General features: G+C 40.8%; 1 protein-coding gene across 4 annotated transcripts; it reads left to right on the top strand.

Annotated features, from left to right (window-relative positions):
* The first annotated feature begins 7,155 nt into the window (after positions 1–7,155).
* On the top strand, positions 7,156–19,151 carry ZNF330 (zinc finger protein 330). Of its 4 annotated transcripts, none has more exons than XM_036383031.1 (10): positions 7,156–7,324; positions 9,830–9,959; positions 10,252–10,271; positions 10,397–10,467; positions 11,970–12,049; positions 13,369–13,495; positions 14,234–14,338; positions 16,850–16,896; positions 17,985–18,102; positions 18,441–19,151. In XM_036383031.1, the coding sequence occupies exons 2-10, from the start codon at positions 9,840–9,842 to the stop codon at positions 18,716–18,718; spliced, it is 966 nt and encodes a 321-aa protein (XP_036238924.1). In that variant the 5' UTR covers positions 7,156–7,324; positions 9,830–9,839; the 3' UTR covers positions 18,719–19,151. The 4 variants fall into 4 exon arrangements, with proteins under 4 accessions (XP_036238924.1, XP_036238923.1, XP_036238925.1 ...); XM_036383030.2 differs by lacking the exon at positions 7,156–7,324 and adding an exon at positions 7,386–7,555; XM_036383032.2 differs by lacking the exon at positions 7,156–7,324 and adding an exon at positions 7,386–7,576.
* Positions 19,152–19,658: the final 507 nt, after the last annotated feature.

Below are 19,658 nucleotides of genomic sequence, written 5' to 3'. Positions count from 1 at the left end.
TCTAGGCTGTTTTAGCTGGATTTAACATAGGAAAACAGTGAGCTCATTTAAAAGGTCTGAGCTCTCTGAAATGAATTAGATTTAAAATTAACTGACCAGTGACAAAAACACCACTATGCAAATAAACTCCAACAAGCAGCCACTTGCAAAAAAAGACAAAAAAAAAATGCAAGCAACATTTTACTTCAGCTGGGTAATGACACAAATGAAAATGCTCAGAAAACATACTGGCTGCCAGGGGCATCCCATCCATCTTCCAGCCCAAATCTGTTACACAACTAGCTTTTGTAGGATGCCTGGAAGGTCTTCAAGCTCAGGGTGGGTCAGACCAAGAGAAGCAGGCAGTGACCAAAAGTTATTCCTTTCTAACTTCCCTCATCATAATGCAAATTGCAAATTCATAGCCTCAAAGCCCTTGCAGACAAATACTTAACTTCATATAAAATAACATAGCCACGTCCTAGCTGCAGATGGCAAGTCTGCCCAGAGTCATGACACCAACAAGAAACATAGGAAAACAAACAAACAACTCTTCAAACACCTTGATACTTCCAGGACCCATCAGACCCACACTCAATGCAGAGATTGCAGAACTCTGTCAAAAAGAGATATAACCTAGTAAAAATGAGCAAAGAAACCAGCTCACAGCCCAGAATGCTGTTTTCAGAAACTGCTTGCTTTTGTCCTGCTCTGTGTCTTGTCAACAGTGTTGCAGTTTTTGTTAGTGTTTTACATAATATTTAAATACAATTAAAAGATTGGAGCAAACTCTTCCATTCCCCCTCATAAGTTCCCCCCTGATAAGTCTTTTGCTCAGCTTTTTAACAGCACTATGCTTCAAACACCTATTATAAAAATGGAAATGTATTTCACAATATATCACCAGTGGATGAGCTCTAGCTCAGAGTAGGACTAGAGATTCATTACTCCACAATAAATATAAATAAGGAGTTTAGTGAACGTGACTATTCACATAGTGAGCACATGACTATTTAGAATGCCATTTCAAGAAGTCTAAATGTACAGGTACTTGAGAAGCAATAGAACTGTTATTACAACTTTGGACTATAAATGAAATCTAATAAAACACAAATGAGAATGAATAGAAACTATTTTCAGAATACCAACTAACAGTAGTGGAACATAAACAAATGGGTTTTCTAAATCAATCAGAATACTGAGGACTGATACCCATGCCTAGAAATGGTTCCAAGTGTAATTTTTCATAGTGCCATAAGCATCTGATTTGACACTTGATTACCTGCATTCAAACATCTTATTTATAATACAGCTATTACATGGCCTACACTGTGAAATTCAATATATGATGGATTGCTGTATGATGCTATGCTACAGTGGGTGCAATACTCTTCTTCATCCATAGTGCTTTTCAAAAACATGGTGAGGGCAAGTAAGATGGGAGCTTGTTAATTTTGTGAAAGAGATGATAAGAGAGAGCTCCTTACAATGTCAGGGAAGTGAACACTTGATGCAAAAATTCTCTTTCAGTCCTCTGAATCAACAGCTAAGCCACCCATGTTGTATGTCATAAAACAAATGATCTGTCCTTCAGCTTTCATTAGCTGAATAAATTCACTATTTAATTCAGCCAGTGCTCAGTGCCACTGATATTAATGTCATCTAAATGGAGCTGTAATTAGACAGGAAAACCATTCACTTCACATTTGCATAAGATTTCTACAAAAGAATTCTACTAAACAAGTAAAAGCCATAATTAAAGGAGAAAAATTACTCTCCAGATAAGAAGTGACACCAAAGAGGAACATGTCACACAGCTCAATAATAGAAGAAAAACATGGAACAGCTGAAACGTTGAATTTGTTAGAACAGATATTTCAGAAAAATATGGCAAACAAATATTCTACCTCATCTAGGACACAGTCCAACTGCTTTTGAAATCAGTAGGATCCTCCTATTGAGGATCTTTGCAGGCAAGGTTGTTAATCCTGGGAAAAGGGCAGAGCAGTTGTGCAATCCCCATCCATGGTGACTTTAAAGTTTCAGCTAGACTAGGCCTTGACCAGACTTACTTGATGTAGAAACTTTCATCAGGACTCGTGGATAGGTGACCTCCAGAGGTCCCCTCCTATCTAATTCATTGTGTTATTTGAATAATATCCATTCTAAATACAAGAGAGTTTCTTGAGCCTCAGGGCTTGGGGCTCCATCACAGATCTTCCATTCCTTAACCACTCTCGCTTCAAAGCATTTCTTTCTGTATACCAGCTGTAATTCCTCTTGCTGCAGCTTGTGACTGTTGCCTGTCACATCATCATGGGGTACCCTTGAGAAGAGCCTAGCTCTGTCTTCTCTATAGATTTCCTTTAGGTCCTCAAGGACAGCAACTAGACCTTCTCAGCCTTCCGTTCTCTAGATTAAACTGTCAGCTCTCTTCATACATCACAAAACTACATCCCCTGAACCTTGACACTTTCCCACTGTCCTCTCTCTCTCTCTCTCCCCCTGTGGCCCCAGGCTGTAAAGTTTCTTACCCGTTTGCTCTTGTGCCAGAACAGGCATTTTGCTCACCCCTCTAACTCAGCACAGACACAGTGGGGATAGAAACTCCACCCTCCCATTCCCACCTTTCATTGTACCAGATACAGCACCTTCTTTTGGCCTCCTCCTATGGGACTGGCTTCTCAGTTTCCTGATCACCTTGGCATCTCCTGATCACATCACTTATGTGAATTACTCTCATATTCTGTGACCAATTAAAACATTCACATTTTTCATTCTCCTCTGCCACATCCACCTGAAAAGCCTCCAGCACTGAGAGAGAAATTCTTGTCATCAGTCATCCTCTGTCTGACCTTGATTTTTTTTCTTTTTACCTTTTTCATTTCTGTCACACAGGTGCTGCCATTTATCAAACATCTCCCTCCTCTTCTTCCCAAACAAAACCTCCTAGTGTCACCTATGCAGCAAATATATCATTATGTGCCAGCCTTTTGATGGGATCAGAGAGAAGAGAAACAAGGTAATTTATGATACTGCAATCTCATAATGGGAAAACAATACTAATAACTTGCCAGCAGACAGCAACTTATTTCTCCATAACAAAAAGTTATAGCTTCCCCCTTATGTTACAAAATGAGCAACTGATTAGTCTTGCACTATCCCCTCACCTCAGCAATCTTAATTAATATATGGTAATTAACATATGATGGCACAGTAATTGTGCACATAAATTGCAATATTAGCTTCACTGCATATCTTTCATCTCAAAAATCAAAATAAAAAGCCCCAGTAAGATACCATGGTAAAGATGCTGTTCAGTATTTTGTTGAAGTCATGGAAGAAATGGGAAAAATGCAACTTGAATATCATAGGAAAGATTAATAGATTTTAATAAAGAAGTTGACAACTGAGTGAGCTCCCTGAATCAAGACTCTAATCACTTAACAGCAAAATTTCTCTTTTTGTTTTATCTCTTTCTTCTTTTCCCTCTTGATACAAACATTGACCAGACAGAATAACCCTCTAGAAATTTCTTGGGGCATGACTTTCCAGGGCTAAGATTAACTGACTGCAAGCAGCAGGTATAATAGCAGGGGGAAAAGAAAACATACACACAAAAAATCTCTACATCTAATTCTAGGATGCTTATTTTCAAATATTATATTTGAACATGCCAATTCAGTAGACGTCACTAAAGATTTTTGCCTCAAGTTATTTTCTTTGTTTCCCACTTATTTATGTAGTTAAATCAGCAAGTATAAATGTCTTCAGACAAACTTATCTTACATCAAACAAATATTGACATGACTTCTAAGGTCTGTTGCTGCAAGGTCAGGATTTAAAAACAAATTAAATGTGATGCATGCCATTTCAAAGGTCACTTGGAAAGGTGTATGCTGCACCTATTTTACAATGCAATCCCCAGGGAGGCAAGCATATTGCATGCTGCAAGTAGACATTGCAATAATGAAGATAATTATGGTAATAGGCAGGTAGGCAATAGGGGCTTAAATAGATCAGAACATATTACTCAGAGAAAAGAGAAATTTCAGTCATTAAATTACAAGTAAATTACAACAACTTAGGTCGGTATTTTTTTGAAGTTGAGAGTACTATGCTTTCTTGGATCTTTAAAGGGACTGAGATATCACAGCAAAAGGCAGTGAAATATTTCATTTTCAGCCAGCCTAGTCTGGTGTCACTGCATATGAAGGTCTTATCTGCCCCAGAATATTGCCATTCTGATAGAGGCTGTGCACACATCTAATTTCCTGATTTTCCCTTCTGATCTCCATAATTTTCAGTAGTAAAAGTGAGAAGGCATGAATCCTTTATTATTACATGAGTAATGTAAGGAATCAGTAAATGTCCATTCCTGAAATGTGCTCTCACAGTAAAGGAAGAATTTTTATGAGATGAGCAGAGGAAGAAGTGAGCAGAACAGTCCTGAAGATGTTTAGTGTCCACGTGAGCTGGTATGCAGCGCTGCAATGGCACTACTCAGCTTTGACCTTAGAAAAAACGAGCCCACTCCCCTCAGTCAACTGTTTGCTGCATTATTCCCATTTCAAATAATGGGAATAATTGTGAATGTGAATTTACTGCCTTAAAAATATGTAACTGACCAGCAATCACCATGTAATCCAGAGTGTCACTCCTCTGACTTGCCACATGACTCTGAAAGGTGAACAAAAAAAGAGAGCGAGGTGGAAAGATATTGCTCCAAATTTCTTAGTTCTGTATCCAGGAGATCCATTTATTTTTGAGAGATTCTGATTCGTTAGCACCCTCTGGCCCTTTGTATAGGTAAAACTAACCTTATGAGATGCATGACGACACGGCAGAGTGGAACAGAAGAGGAAACCGGTGCATGCTGCTGCAGGGTTATGCCTTCAGCGAGGGAAGACCAGCGGCTCCGCTGTCATTGCATCATTAGCTTACAGAAGTGACTTGCACTTTTCTCTCTAGTGACCTCTGCAGGTAGCTCAGCTTAGGGTTAAGACAGTCACCAATGCGCTGTCTTGAAAGCTCTTGACTAGACAAATACCTTTTCCAGGCAGTGTAGGGTGGCCCTCATCTGTCACCTTGGCCAGCCAGACAGGAGGCATTAAGTGAAGTCGTGACAGCGCTGATGCTCTGACAGGAAATCTGGAATGATTACCATTCAGAGACACACGCACTGTCCTTCCACTGCTTCTCACACAAAGCAACTGAAAACACCTCTAAAAATGAGGCTGACTCTCATCACTTTCTGCATTTTTCTTGAAACAAGTCTGCAACAACTCCCCAGAGACTACTCCAGTACTGCTAATGGAAGTTCTGTAAGCTCTAAATTGGCTATTCTCATCTATTTTTTTTTTAATTCACTTGTATTACAGCCTTAGGTCACTCTATTGGTTCTGAAAATAAGTTTTTCTGTTCACAAGAGAAGTGAAAAACTCCTGCCATCTAGAGGGTGGTTGCTGAAACATATTTGAGGCAGGTAATGTTTCACAAGGTAAAATAAAACTAAAATAAAAATATTAGCATCTACATATCTCCTTGGGGTTTTTCTACACTTCTTCTTTTTCATTCATGAGTTTATGTAAAAATGCCCAGTCACATCTGTGCATGTAAAATAGTCCTTTTTTCAACAGCTCCATTCATTCATGAGAGCAGATGAGCTCACTAGGATAATGATTATAAAACAGATTAGAACTTTCTGTTTGTGTTGTAACCAGGCATCCCCGAAGGGGTAATAATAATTATAATAGTTATTATTAATTAATAATAATAATAATTAGCACTGACTCCATGCTTCTCAGAAGGCTGATCAATCACTTGATTATTCTATACTTATTAAGAAACCCATCACCCTTCCAGACAGTCACGATACAGCTGGACCCAATTGGTCCTTGAATCCAAACACATCACCACTGGCCAATTAAAAAATCACCCTTTGGTAAACAAATCTCCATAACACATTCCACATGTTCACGACAACAGGTGCAGCAAGTGAAGATAAGAATTCTTCATCATTCTTTTCTCTGAACTTCTCACAACCTTCCCAGGACTATGCCTGGGAAAGTTGTGCCTTGCTGTCTGTGTCCAGAGAGCTGCTGCCACATGTTTGTATTCTTTTCCAGTGCTATAACATTTATCCTAATTGTGTTCTTGCATTCATGGATGCCTAAAACAGACTACAATGATCACAAGCAGAATACAAGAATATTGGTGATTAATGATATTCATTAAGAAAATTGAGACTTACACAAAAACACCTCTAACATCTCAGAAAAGATGGTCTTTTCTACTTAGGTTTTTAGTCAAACAACAATAATGACTAACAATAATGAAAAATTACCTTTCCACACACTTCTCATGAAGAAGAAGCATCTAGTTTAGTGACCACCATGACTCTTTTAGTTGTTAAAAATAATGCTGTTTTCTGTGTGTCCCACCAACCTGCTGTGAAGATCACGTCTTGAAGGAAAAGCGTGACAAGTAAACAAATTGTTGGGGGAGAATCAACAGCAGCCTCACAAAAGTTGGGAGTGTCTTCCTGGAAAGGCAATGACAGCCCATGAAAACCTGTGTCTCTCATTAAGTACAAATCACATTCCATAACCAGAAGCCAGTTTTCAGGAAGAATTACATGACCAAGTACAATGTGAAGCAACACAACCACCTCACTCGAGTGAATCGATGATCAAAGCACACGAAGCAATGCCCTAGATCTTACTTCTATGAACTGTGTATCAAACCCTTTCTAGGTGAAAGACCATGAAATACACTGGAATACCATCTATGCACTCATCTTCCATTAAATATCTATGCAATACACTTTCTGATGATTTTCACAAAGGGTTTTCAAGGCAATATCCAACAATGACAGTGACTTGTGTACCTGTCAGAGGAGACAGAGCTTTGTGCAGAGTTTTTATAGCACGGGTGTAATTTCCCTTTCTCAGTACAGTGTATTCCTACCATTCAGATTAATCAATACTTCATTTTTAAAACAGCTCAAGCCACAGATGAAAGATTTCAGAGATAACTTTTCAGATGCCCCTCACAACCACAACTAATCGTTGTATATTGCCACGCCCAAACTTCGGTCTCTTGACGAGTGAGAGCAGAGGTGCAATTGCCTCGAAACAAACAAGATTTGAGGCTGGGCCATACCGTGAGCAGCAGCAGCCACGCCAGCACATGGAAAAGCCCTTCCCTGGCGGCCGCGCCGCGTTCCGTGAGGGGAAAGGGGCGGAATGGTGCTCAGAACGTTCCCGCCGGGCGGCGCGGGCCGGGCGGGCAGCGCACCGCGGCGCACCGCCGCTTCCGGCTTCCGCGCGGCCGCCTGAGCCAGGTTGGAGCGGGGCGGAGGCGGCAATGGCAATGGGAATAGGAATGGGAATGGGAACGGAGGGGGCAGGCCCGGGCCCGGGGCGCTGAGGGGCGATGGTGCCTCAAAGGGGCCGGGCTAGAGGCGCTGAGGGTCTCGGTTCCGGGCCCTTACGGCTTCCGTGCCCGAGCAAGCAAAGCGGAGTCCGGCTCCCCCATAGTCGAGTGCCGGGGAACGCGGAGCGCGGCGGTCCAGGTTGGCAGCGGGATGCGGCAGGTTCGGGGCGGCCGAGTAGCGAAGATGAGGGAAAGCGCTAAAAGCTGAGCACCGGCAGTGTGCGTGCACACGCCAGCAGCAGCCCTGCTGTCGGCGCTTCGCCCACAGCCCCGGAGCGGATCTGGGCCGGCTCCCGGCGGGACCAGGGGCCGGTCCTGAGCGGGCAGGCGGGGAGAGGGGCACCTGAGGAAAGCCCCGCCCAGCTGGGCGCTGACAGCACAGCAGCCCCCGGGTGTGCGGGCCCACAGTGTTTCGTCAGCTTGCTTTTAAAAGGTGGAGTAAGTGATGGGCATCACAGCACCTGGAAAATGATTTTTGCATTATTAGGGCGTTCAGTTAATGATCCTTTTAAGTGTGAACTGCTGTTAATACAGTTTCTTAAATTTTTATTTTAAATTGTAATTTTGTATGAGTGGTGAAACAGATTTTGAATACGTATAGAGTGGAATTGTGCACCTCTCAGCACGACCACCATTCTTTGGAGGTGTGGTGGGAAATCCATAGTCTTTGCCCCTGGTTGCCTTAGCAAATAATGCAGCAGGAGAGTAACAGGAGGTGAAAATTTACAGAGAGGAACACAGTGCTGGCAACCCAATACTCACATAACACATTTTAGGGGTTTTCCTTTGAGCTATTCACCTCATTCCTGCATAGCCTCTCGATATCTGAGCTCTGCTCCTTGTGCCACAGCATCAGCCATTGAGCTGGAGAGCCGTGCTCACTCCCACGGCTGCTGCTGTGACCCAGGCACAGCATTTCACTTCTGAGGAGGAAGCTTCAGATGGTGAAACAGCCTTTGTGTAGAATGCTCCCCATGCAGGAGCTCCAGTGCTCTGTAGGGCAGCACAGTTGTACCCTCTGGGGCTGAGGGGGCAACCAGGCATGGACCTACAACCTTTTATTTTAGGTCCTTCAGGTGCACTTTTCTCTCCCACACACCCCTCAGGGGTGTGGACTGCAGACAGAATCCACTGGATCTTTCTGCCGGAGCATTTGGTAACAGTGTGCCAAAAGTGAAGGTAGAACACTCTGCAGAGGCATTTGAATACTAATTAGTGGTTTCAAAAGGTGATATTCTGCTTTGAAAGAAATTGAAGGTAGACAGGGTTTATGCTGTCATAATTTTTGGAATCATAACATTCTTAAGCTCTAGTCCAAAAATTACAAGTACGGTAAATTTCTTAAGAAATTTGATCCCAGGACAAAGACAATAAACAACCTAAATGAAAGCTCAGAGGGAAAGAGTGATAAGAATATTGATCTACAGGATGTTGTTATTATTGCATGGTGTTTGAAATTGATTCACTCAACAGCTTTGCTAAAGGGACCTGACATTGCAGTTCTGTTGTTACTTAGTTCAGTGCAACCTTCTGAAAACTGCCATCTAAAATTTCTCATAGCCTGTGGTCTCAGGAGGCGCTGGGGCAGTGCTTTTCATGAAAACAGTTTGTCATTTTGGTGCTTTCCATTATGAGGGAATGTGAAGAAGTCAAGGTATAAATACTACCCATTAGATTCTGTCATTAAATCAGCATTTGAGTGGTGTGAAAATTAGTGTGGAGCCTGATATTGGACTCGCAGTGTCAGAAATGTCACGCTCTAGAATAATGACAGTTGCCAGCAGGCAGCACAGCAATATAATTTTGGCTACAAAATATGACAGTAATACAATTTAAACATAGTGCAAAATGCAACAGCGCAAGAAAACTGATTTATGTGTGCTATCAAAAGCAAATTTTAGTATCTGGTCAGGACAATATATTTCTATATTCAGGAAGGTAGGATTCTTTGGTTTATAAGACCTTTTGAATGAAAATACTAATTTTTCTTCCAAGTTGAAGCTGCTAGAATTGACTGCCTGTTGATGCTGCAACTTTCCTTACAGATGCTTATTAAACAGGCAAGCAAACCAAAACCAGAGGCCCATCACCAATAAACCTACAGATAGTCATGGTTTCATTTTTTTTAAGGCAAAACCCTTCAAAGAGAGTTAAACACAAAGTTCAGGCTAGCAAAGTTTTCTAGATCACAAGATTCTTTATGGTTCATCACATGGCTCTTCCTCATGGATTCTCCCCTTATTCTGCATTTCAAAAGAAACTTTCAGCCAAGGAAGTGAATGGAGATGAAGCACAATTACTGCAGGAACTGTAAAATCCAGGTTTAGTGCTGGGTGTGTCATGTGTGTCCATGTATTTACTTACATAGTTTTATATGCATTCAGTCCATACCTGTTTTTTTTTCCCCCCACAGAGAGTAAAACATGCCTAAAAAAAAGACCGGTGCTCGTAAGAAAGCTGAGAACCGTCGGGAACGTGAGAAGCAGATAAGGGCATCACGAGCCAACATAGACTTGGCCAAACATCCTTGTAATGCTTCAATGGTAAATTGACCTCAAGTATTCTGTACTAAAATACCTAATTTTTGGTTATGTAAACCAGTGATAACGCCTTGAATGCATTTAATGCTACTAGAATGTCATTCTTCCTGCTGTCCTTCCTATTTAAGGTTACGTTTGCACCAGACAGAATATTGATTAATATAATATTAATATTCAATATTCAGACAGAATATTGATTAATATTGATATATGTAACTCCCTGTGGAGGTCTGTAAATTTTATATATTTTTCCTAGAATGAAAGTAATTAACCAGTGCTTTATTTTTCTTTTTAGGAATGTGATAAGTGCCAAAGGTAAGAATTTTTACCCTTCTAAAGCCAATAGTTTAGTATTTGTTTCAGACATTTTAGAGGTATTTTTAATGCTTTCTTTTAAAGCTTAATACTTTATTTTTGTTTTTTCACCTCCATGTGCCTAGACGACAGAAGAATAGAGCTTTTTGTTACTTCTGTAATTCTGTTCAGAAATTGCCCATTTGTGCACAATGTGGTGAGTAGAAGTAATGAATGAAAACAAGCTGTCCTCAGTCCTGTTTGTGATGTTAAACTCTAAGTATCTGTGTTACAGTAGCTTTATCTTAAAGTACCTCTGTGATGTGGAGCAGGCTCTTTTGAATCTGCTGTGAATATCCACCTTGGGAATTGATCTTCTTTGATCAGTATATATGCCTCTAACCCTCAGAGGTTTGCAAGTCTGGATCATGGCTTGTCTTCTTTGGAAACAATTGTCTCACTTCCTTTTAGGTTTGAGAAATCTGACTGTTTCCATAGATTGACCATGTGGAGCATTGTTTCATAACAGCAGCAAAACTAAAAAAGCTCTGACGGCTAGCAAGGCACCAATAAATACTGCTTTTTTTAGGGATTATATAATTTCTGATCAATATCAATTAAAGCATCAATATATTATTCACCTTGCATGGGGTTGTAATGTAATATGCAGCTCTTGTTATTTATGTGGGCTTGAGGGCTGATGCTTTGAAATTAGAAGAGAAGGACTCCTAGTGACAGAACTGCTCTGAATCAGGCTAAAACACCGTTTGTTTTTAAACAGGTGCTTGCTTGCAGGAGATGTTGATATTCATTTAATACTGAGGTGAAAGTTCTGCTGTTTCAACACATCATTGCAGATGTTCAAGTTGTCATTAAGCAATTTGGCTGTTTTGGAGTTTGACTCTCAGAGCTGTTGATGTGCAGTTTTCAGTGCCTTTGTTGTGACCTGCAGATACTGAGCATTTCTGGGAGCATTCCTGTTAAATGTGCAGTGGCAGTGTGTCACCCTTCGTGAGTCTCCTTTCTGTCACCATGCAGTGAAGTACTAAAAACATGCTCTCTGTCCTATGGTTCATATCTGTGTGTTGCATTTATCTTAATCTGGAGGAAAAACATTACTGTCAACAACCACAATACTACACTGAGACCCATGGTTTTCCAAATGAAGACCACTAGAGCTGTTTGATGATGCTTAATCAAGCATTGGGGACTATAAAACAGCAGCATCTTTGTTAGAGGAGGATGGGAGCAAGGTAGCTCTGTTCCAGTGCTCCACACCCAGTAATGCCCCCACCACCTCTCACTGCCCAGCTCAGCTCACTGCTTTTATGGTGGGTCACAAGTAGCAGTGGTTTTAAACATAAGGTTTCATTGCTGGTCTTTGACTTTAGTTTTGGTCTTTGTTTTGACATTTGAAATTTTTCCCAGTGCTTCAAAACACAGAGCAAGACCAAAACATTGTCTTATTATCCCAGTACGGGGGCAAGAGATGTGACTGAAAACAGACAATAATTAATTTAACCTAATGGAGGTGTGAAGGTGGATTGCAGAATGCAGCAAGAATGCCAACATCTTTGCTTGCATTATTTTTACCTAGATTTATGGTTAAGCACAGGCATTTAGTTGAAGTACTGTTCTTACATAAACATGCATTCTATTTTTTTTTATTTTATTTTTACATAGTTTTTTTATGGTTGCTTGCCTTTTTATTTCAAACAGGAAAAACCAAATGCATGATGAAGTCTTCTGACTGTGTTATAAAACATGCTGGTGTGTACAGTACTGGACTAGCTATGGTGGTATGTATACAAAATTACAGCCCTCTTTGCACTATGAGAATATTCTGTGCAAATCTTCTGGAAAAATGATAAAATAGATTTATGGGATGATAGCATGTACCATGCCAAATTTGGTTTTTTCCTTGCTTTTCTGTAACAAACTGATTTTTCCCTTATACTGAAACTCCCAAATTTTTAGGTTTTAGATTCAGCTCCTGCAAAGTCCAGCACATGTCCTGGATGCTAATGGATCTGTGTTGGTGGCAGGCCCTAAGCACATGCATGAAGAGCACTGGACCCTTACATGCACCACAGACAATTCCCAGCCTTCATTAAAATGTAGGATTATTCTGCAGAAACCTGCAGACTTTTGTTGCTGTTGTCTTAGTACTGCAGAGATTGTCAGTAACACAGAGAGGAATCTGTTCCACTAGAGGGGAATTTTAATGAACAAAACCCCTCTTTTGGGCTCTTAATTAGAGATAATCATAGCTTCGGGCCTTGGAAGTTTTGTTCTTAGCAGGACAAGTTAGTTTCTGGAAAGCAAGGTGTGACTGTGACAGCCTCTGGATTAAATGATCTAAACCTCTGTCCTGTTGCTGCCTGCAGGTGGCCATCAGCTGTTCTCAGTAACACAGCCAGCCTTTACCTGCTGGTGTTCCTGAGCTTGTCCCATGCATTCACTGATGAAGGAATGAACACATCAACACTTAAATCTGGATTCATCCTTGTTTTCTTAGCTTTGTGTGCATGTAATGCACACAGTAATTAGTTACCTATGGGCTGAGAGGGCTTCTTAAATGCTACAGTTAAGGATAGCTGAAGCGGAGATCTTACAATTTAATCAAATACAAGTTAAAGAGTCTAACTTACTTCTAATGACTTATTTGTTTTTTGCTCTCTACAGAGCTTGTGCTCTAATATAGTAGAGTTTAAAATCCAAGTGAGTGATTTCAGCTTTAAGAGTCTAAAGGCATTTTTCAGGTCTTTGAAATTTCATTTTTGCCGGAACACTGTTATCGTTTACGGGTCCCAGGTTTCAACTGGAGGACACAATTTTCCATGTGTGAAGTGTGTGAAAAGAAATGTAAAAACCAGGATTGAGATAGGTAACCAAATTATTTTGCATCATATGTAATCCTGCAGAAATGAATAACCAACAAACATGAACTGTGGAGCAGCTTGGTCGGAACACTCGGAAAACAGGTTTGGTTCAAACTCTCACTCAGCCAAAGTGAGCCCGTGGAGAGAATGGATACTAGGATACCTTGAGGATTATGGGATAAGTCTCTCTGTTGGTGTTGCAGAAGTCCTGAGGTGCTATCTTGCTGTGATTGCAGGGTGCAATCTGTGATTTCTGTGAAGCCTGGGTGTGTCACGGCAGGAAGTGTCTCAGCACCCACGCGTGTATGTGCCCCCTGGCAGATGCAGAATGCGTTGAGTGTGAAAGAAGTGTCTGGGACCATGGTAGGTTGCTCACATTTAAAAATAAGAACATATAAATTACACTTCTTTCCTTGCATTGCTTAAGTGAGTGCACCTATATTCTTTACATAGCCTTTTTAGTCTTCATTAAATTAGTCCTTGCAGTATATTTGTTAAAAGCAAGGATTCTCCCCATTTTAAAAGTAGTAAAGTAAATTGGGGAAAGTAAATTACCCGCTCAAGAACATACAGTGCTCAATTCAGGGATGATTATGTAATCTAAATTAGAATGGTTTTATCAGCTTAATTAGTCACATAATTAAGCACTGCATCAAATTGCCAGCACAGTTTTCTGCCATTCTTACTCCATTCTTGTGCACTAGCACGGGTATTTGGATTCCCAGTTGCTTAGGAAACCATACTGATCTCCTTTTGTTGAATCTTTTGAAGTGTTTATTTCAAGTGTGTATCAGAGCTGAGCAAGGAAAACTGGATGAGAGTGTGATCTGATTTTAAAAAAATCGTTAATGCTACAGTCAAATTAAAATGAAGAAAAGTACTAGAAGTAATACTTGCTTTATAGTTATACTGTCTTATATTGTAGGATAGGAGGTATTTTTCAGTGTAAAAATGGATAGCAGTGTCTAATTTAGGACCTTGAAGAATTAGTCACAGAAGGGAGAACTGCTCTTCAGTCAAAACTACCACCGAAATTGTTTGCAGAGCAGGACTTGATGCCTCTGTCCCTTGTTGATTATTTTGCCTTGATAAATCTTTCAGGAGGCAGAATATTCGCCTGCTCTTTTTGCCATGATTTCCTCTGTGAAGATGATCAGTTTGAACATCAAGCCAGCTGCCAAGTTCTGGAAGCAGAGACATTTAAATGTAAGTTAGTTATTCATAATCCCTTTCACCACAGCAAAGCAGACTCTACTTGTTTCCTCTGTGCTCCAGAATACTCTCCATCACCTTTCCCAAGTAGATTTTGCCCCCCCTGGAGGGAAGGGCCTGTTTTCCATGTACTGGCTTTTGGTATCCAGTTATCCAGACCAGAACTTTTTTCTCTTTCATGGCCCTTCCTCCATGCCAGAGCATACCTGGCCGTTGTTTTCCTGCCAGGCTCTTACAGGCCTCCCATGGGAAGCTGCCCTTGCAGGCGCCAGCATTCTCCAAAGTTGGAGTGTTGGCAGTAGCAGGACTGCAGCAAAACAACTGGAAGTGCTGATGCTGCTTTTTCAGTGCACCGAGCTCTGCAGGCAGAAGGAGCTGTCTTCCACTCTTCTGACCCAGTGATGAACTAGTTCTAGATACCTGTTGCTCCTGGAAGACAGCTGCCCTAAACAATGCCACCACCTGTCTTAGCCTGGCTAAACCTTCCCAGCTTGCTGTGAAACGCCTGTGTCCTGGTGAAAGGTTAGCAGTTGCTCAAGTCCTGAGGAAGGCTGTGACTCAGCAGTCATCATCTGACTCAGTGAGACAGGGTGAGCATGGAAGGAAGTGACAAAAATAGTCCCAGAGCATGGTTTCAGTGTTCATTTCCTCACTTCCAGTGGGCTGTGGACACGTGTCAGTAGTGTCTCAAATGCTGATACATGTTCACTCTTTCTGAGTAAAGAACAGGTAGCTGAACACTTTATGTCCTTTTGAAATTTGATTAATTGTGTGGAGAAAACTGCTCTTTGTGAGAGGACATGATGGCCATGCCTGACATTGCTCAGCCATTACTCATCTCTGGCTGAAACAGGGTATCTTCAAGGGAAGTTAAAAAAAAAGAACAACAATAAAACAAAACAAGCCAAGACTATGCATATTTGAAATAACTAAATTTTTCTAGCAGCATTTCTTGCCTACCCACCATTAAATAGGATTTGATTTATGACAAGACAAGCATTTGTTTGTCCTTCCCACAACTTGTATGCATGTATCTTGACTATTGCAACATTTTCAATTCTTATTGTAGAAATTGCAGGTGCTCTTTATCATAATGCTGTTTTCCTTTGAACTGACTAATCTCTTGTCCTCATTGATTTCTCCTGGTCCAGAATATTTGTGATTTCAGTATTTTAATCAGTGTCTTTAGACATCTCTTACCTTCTTTTCATCTTCCATACTTTTTTTCCTAGCCAGCTATTTTTTAAGCCTTGCCTAGCTTCTCTTGATGTATTCTGCCAGAATTCCCTAGATTTATTCTGCCAGAGTATGTTTTCTTCCTGCATAGCAATATTGAGGCAGCAACAGCTGTTCCATAAGAATCTTTCTTCAGTGATTGTTGGAAGCTCTCAATTCACAGATGTGGTATCACACCCAAAATAGAGAGAGAATTTTTTTGAGGGTTTTCACTGTGTTTTGTGGCACAGAGCAGACTTCGTAGAGACAAGATTTTTGTCAGTGAGGTAACCAGATTATAAAACTAGTATTTTTACAGAAGACATGAACTTCAAATGTGGTCATGCAATTGTAGTATAAATCCATTTTAGCTGTGAAAATGGTGCTGTTACTTTCCATCACTATCTGAGAGAGGTTTTTGAAGTGCAGGTACTCAAAAAACAATGAATATATATTCAGCATCAGCATTTCCAGTTCCATCTTTAAACATGCCATAGCTCTAAATCCCACGTCTGTCCTGCTCATGTGGAGAACTCATTTATTACTTCAGACTGAAAAACTGCTGTCATAGGGGTTAGACAAGGAGGAAAGGAATGAGTACTTGCACAGAAACTGCAATGTACGTGTTACTGCTTCTCGAGGAGTAACTATTCACCAAACTTCGTGTTGCTGCCAATTCCTGAGTGTTTGCCTTTACTGTACTGCCTCTAGTGGAATAATAAAAACAATTTGAAGTTCAAGACAAGTTGAATTTTGGCGACTGATTCTGCTCCTGACAGCTTGCGTGCCAGCTCCAGTTCTTTAACACAGACAGATTCTCTTAGGAAGTTTTGTGCAGTCAAGTACATTTCCAGAGGATGTGACAGAAAATACAGAATGTAACAACTTTCCTAGGTTTGGAAGTTGGCAAGCTTAAAGTGTTCTTACATCTCTAGCACTCCTTCATCTGAATGCTGTGAGAAAAGGAAAAGTAAGATGGGACCTTAACACTAAATTGGTTCTGAAACCTCAGGTTTTAAAAGTTTAGAAGCTCAAGAAATAGTTAAACACTTGAAACTCCCTTCTTGAAATTTCATTTTTTGTGTCAAAGTGAGGTTTAGAGTTAAGAAAATCTAGTAAAATGGTACTGTGGGGTAAAATGACTGATTCACATTGCCAGAGTACAGTTGTGTCAGGGAATTTAAAATAAATGCCTCAATTATGGTATTGCATACTTGTACAAGCTTTTAAAAACATGGCAGGCCTGCAGTTTCCTAGTACTGAATTTGTCATGCTGCTTTTCTCCAACAGGTGTCTCCTGTAACAGGCTGGGGCAGCATTCCTGCCTGCGTTGCAAGGTAAAGAGTAAAGACGGTTGTGAGGAGCTGATTTTATGCTTATTTCTCCTTGGCCTCCAAGGCTGGTATCAGGCCTTGCCACATCTTCCTCTCCATGATTTAAAGGAAATTCATATTTTTTTATTAGTTCCTGTAGCCTGGGGTCAAACCTTTGGGGGACGAAAGGTCTTATACCCGTGCTTGCCTGTCAGCCACAAGACAGATTGAGGTGATCTTTGTCCAGCTCTCTTTGTTTAAGTTGGGCCTGCAACGTGTTGGAGCTTTAAAAAACAACCAAGACAACAAAATAAATCCTTGGTCGTGAACAGAATCCAAGGCTTTGGAAAATGCTTTGATCCAGTGTGGAACTGCAGCAATTAGGAAAGTTGTTCCTTTAAACAGTCAAGAGATTATCTGACTAGAAATCGCTGCATCCAAAGGAATAATCTCCACAGCTAATACAGTTTTCCATATGAACAGGCTGATTTGTTGACATCAAGCTTACATTTTTACACACTCAGAAGTAATTTTGTATAAAAAGTTCCACCTGCTGCATCATCAGCATTGTCCAGATTTCTCCAGGTGCTGGTTCATTGCCTGCTCTTACTCTTCTTACCTTCCATATGTTTTCCCTGCACTCTCCCATGGCAACGGTGACCTGTTCCAAATAGTTCCTTTTTCCAGGTATTTTCACTGCACCCTGGTGCTCAGCCTGTGAACTTCCCATCTCTAATTCTTTCCTTCAGGCTCCTGCATAGTTTTGTTCTGGCATACATCCCATTATGTTTATTTAAGCTTGTCAACACAGGCCCAAGTTTGCCAGGCTCCTTGTGGGCAGCACTGCAATCCAGCCCTGGATTATCTCCTATCTCTGCATGTTTATTGGCACTTTTAGTCAGCCTCTTCCCCAGAAACCCTGGAACCACACTGAACACAGAGTGGTTCCTCTGTGCACAGACCCCATGTCCACTGCAAGAGAGACCTCATTAAATTTTAATCCCAGCCAGAAAACCCTGCTCCTGTTAGACACATTTTTGCTTGCTTGTTGTTGAAGAATGTGCCTCTGTGATTAAAACATTTGGCCTTTGTACTCTCCCTTCAACACACAGGCTTGTTTTTGTGACGATCACGTGCGAAGTAAGGTTTTCAAGCAGGAAAAAGGGAAAAAGCCTCCTTGCCCTAAATGTGGCCATGAAACTCAGCAGACAAAGGATCTGAGCATGTCAAGTAAGCCAGTTTCTCTAGCTAACAAGCCACACAAGTGCCATTAGTGATTAATTTCTACCTAGGAGCACTGAGTAACGTCTGGTTACGTTCAATTGTTTTGCACAGTTTTGCTTCATTTGTTTTGAGAAAAACTTTGTGTTTTCGAGCTCTGGAATTGAGCAGTCTTATTCCTAACAATGAATTCATTCCAAGAAAATGAAAGCTTTTGTCTAGTTTGAGATTTTAGTTGTGGATAAATGAAAAATCATTGCCATTTAAACTACTCTTCAAGTAGTGAAAAAAAGATAGAAATGAAATGTTAGATGAGTGGGAACATGATGATTTTTCTTTGCCTGCAGCACGTTCATTGAAATTTGGCCGACAGACTGGAGGAGAAGATGCAGATGGAGCTTCTGGTTATGATGCCTACTGGAAAAACCTTTCCTCCAGCAAGACTGGGGAGGCAGGTGACCATGAGGATGAGTATGACGAGTATGAAGCAGAAGATGATGATGAAGATGACCATGATGAGCGAGGGAAGGATTCAGATTCCGAGGCCACGGATGTATTCAGCAATTTGAACTTAGGAAGGACCTATGCTAGTGGGTATGCACATTATGAGGAATCAGAAGATTAAGCTTAGGATGCTGGCTTTGGAAGGAGCCAAGCAATGCTTCACTGAGTTGTGTACATGCTAGTAGGGTAGCTCTATCAGGTACTTATGTATCAGAGTCTGAGAGCAAACCATGTGGGACTTCTGCAGTAACTCCAAAGGACATTTTTCCTGTGGATGAACAGGTGTTAGGTTTGGGATTGGGGGAGAAAAACAAGATATTTTTATTCCCCTAAACAGCAGAATGGTTTTGTCCTTGAGTTACTGAGTATAATGGTTCAATACCATTTCCTCCTATCAACACAGGAATGTGGGAAAGCTGTAGCTGTTGCTTCCATTTGCCCATCAGAAACTAAGTTATTTTTTACAATAATTTTGTTAACTGATTTCATACATTATGCAGTGGTGGGTTGCATTTTTTTTGGTCTGCACAATAAAAGTCAACTGCATTATCTAATGAACTGTCATAATTATTAATCTCCCTTGAATAGCTGGAAAGCAGGTTGTGTACAAAGCGTAAATTGACACTGAAATTACTTCCTTGTTTATGTCAGTATGGCAGATCAGTGCAGTTCTTTGTATATTTGCACATCACTTTTTCAGTATTTTTATTATTAGATATTAATTGGTAGGGCTATATATAGTCAGCACAAGAGCGCCCCAAATAATCAAAACTTTTATGGAAGTAAAATGTTGGAATCCTCTCTCTGCCACAAAAATCTGTAAGGCAGTTTGCCATTAGATGAAAAGACTGGTCTCTTCTGTATCTAGCCTTCAACTCTTTTCCTTGCCTATGATAAAAAAAAAAAATTAGATAGGAAACAACGCTGTATGTGAATTGAGAAGGTGAGAAAACATGGGGGGTTCAAAATGCTGGGTTCAATACTGTTCTGTGCAAGCCTGGCAGTACAAGGCAAACGATTGGGCACTCGGAGCTGAGAGAGCTACACCTGCGGAGGTGTTT

The sequence above is a fragment of the Molothrus ater genome, chromosome 4, assembly GCF_012460135.2.
Source record: "Molothrus ater isolate BHLD 08-10-18 breed brown headed cowbird chromosome 4, BPBGC_Mater_1.1, whole genome shotgun sequence".
Lineage (NCBI taxonomy): Eukaryota > Metazoa > Chordata > Aves > Passeriformes > Icteridae > Molothrus > Molothrus ater.
This window is presented reverse-complemented; position numbering and strand designations above follow the sequence as displayed.

Coding starts and splice junctions, on each gene's coding strand:
- ZNF330 (XM_036383031.1), top strand. CDS start 9,840: ATGCCTAAAAAAAAGACCGGTGCTCGTAAGAAAGCTGAGAACCGTCGG. Junction 10,272..10,396: donor GAATGTGATAAGTGCCAAAG/GTAAGAATTTTT, acceptor CCATGTGCCTAG/ACGACAGAAGAATAGAGCTT. Junction 13,496..14,233: donor AAGAAGTGTCTGGGACCATG/GTAGGTTGCTCA, acceptor TAAATCTTTCAG/GAGGCAGAATATTCGCCTGC.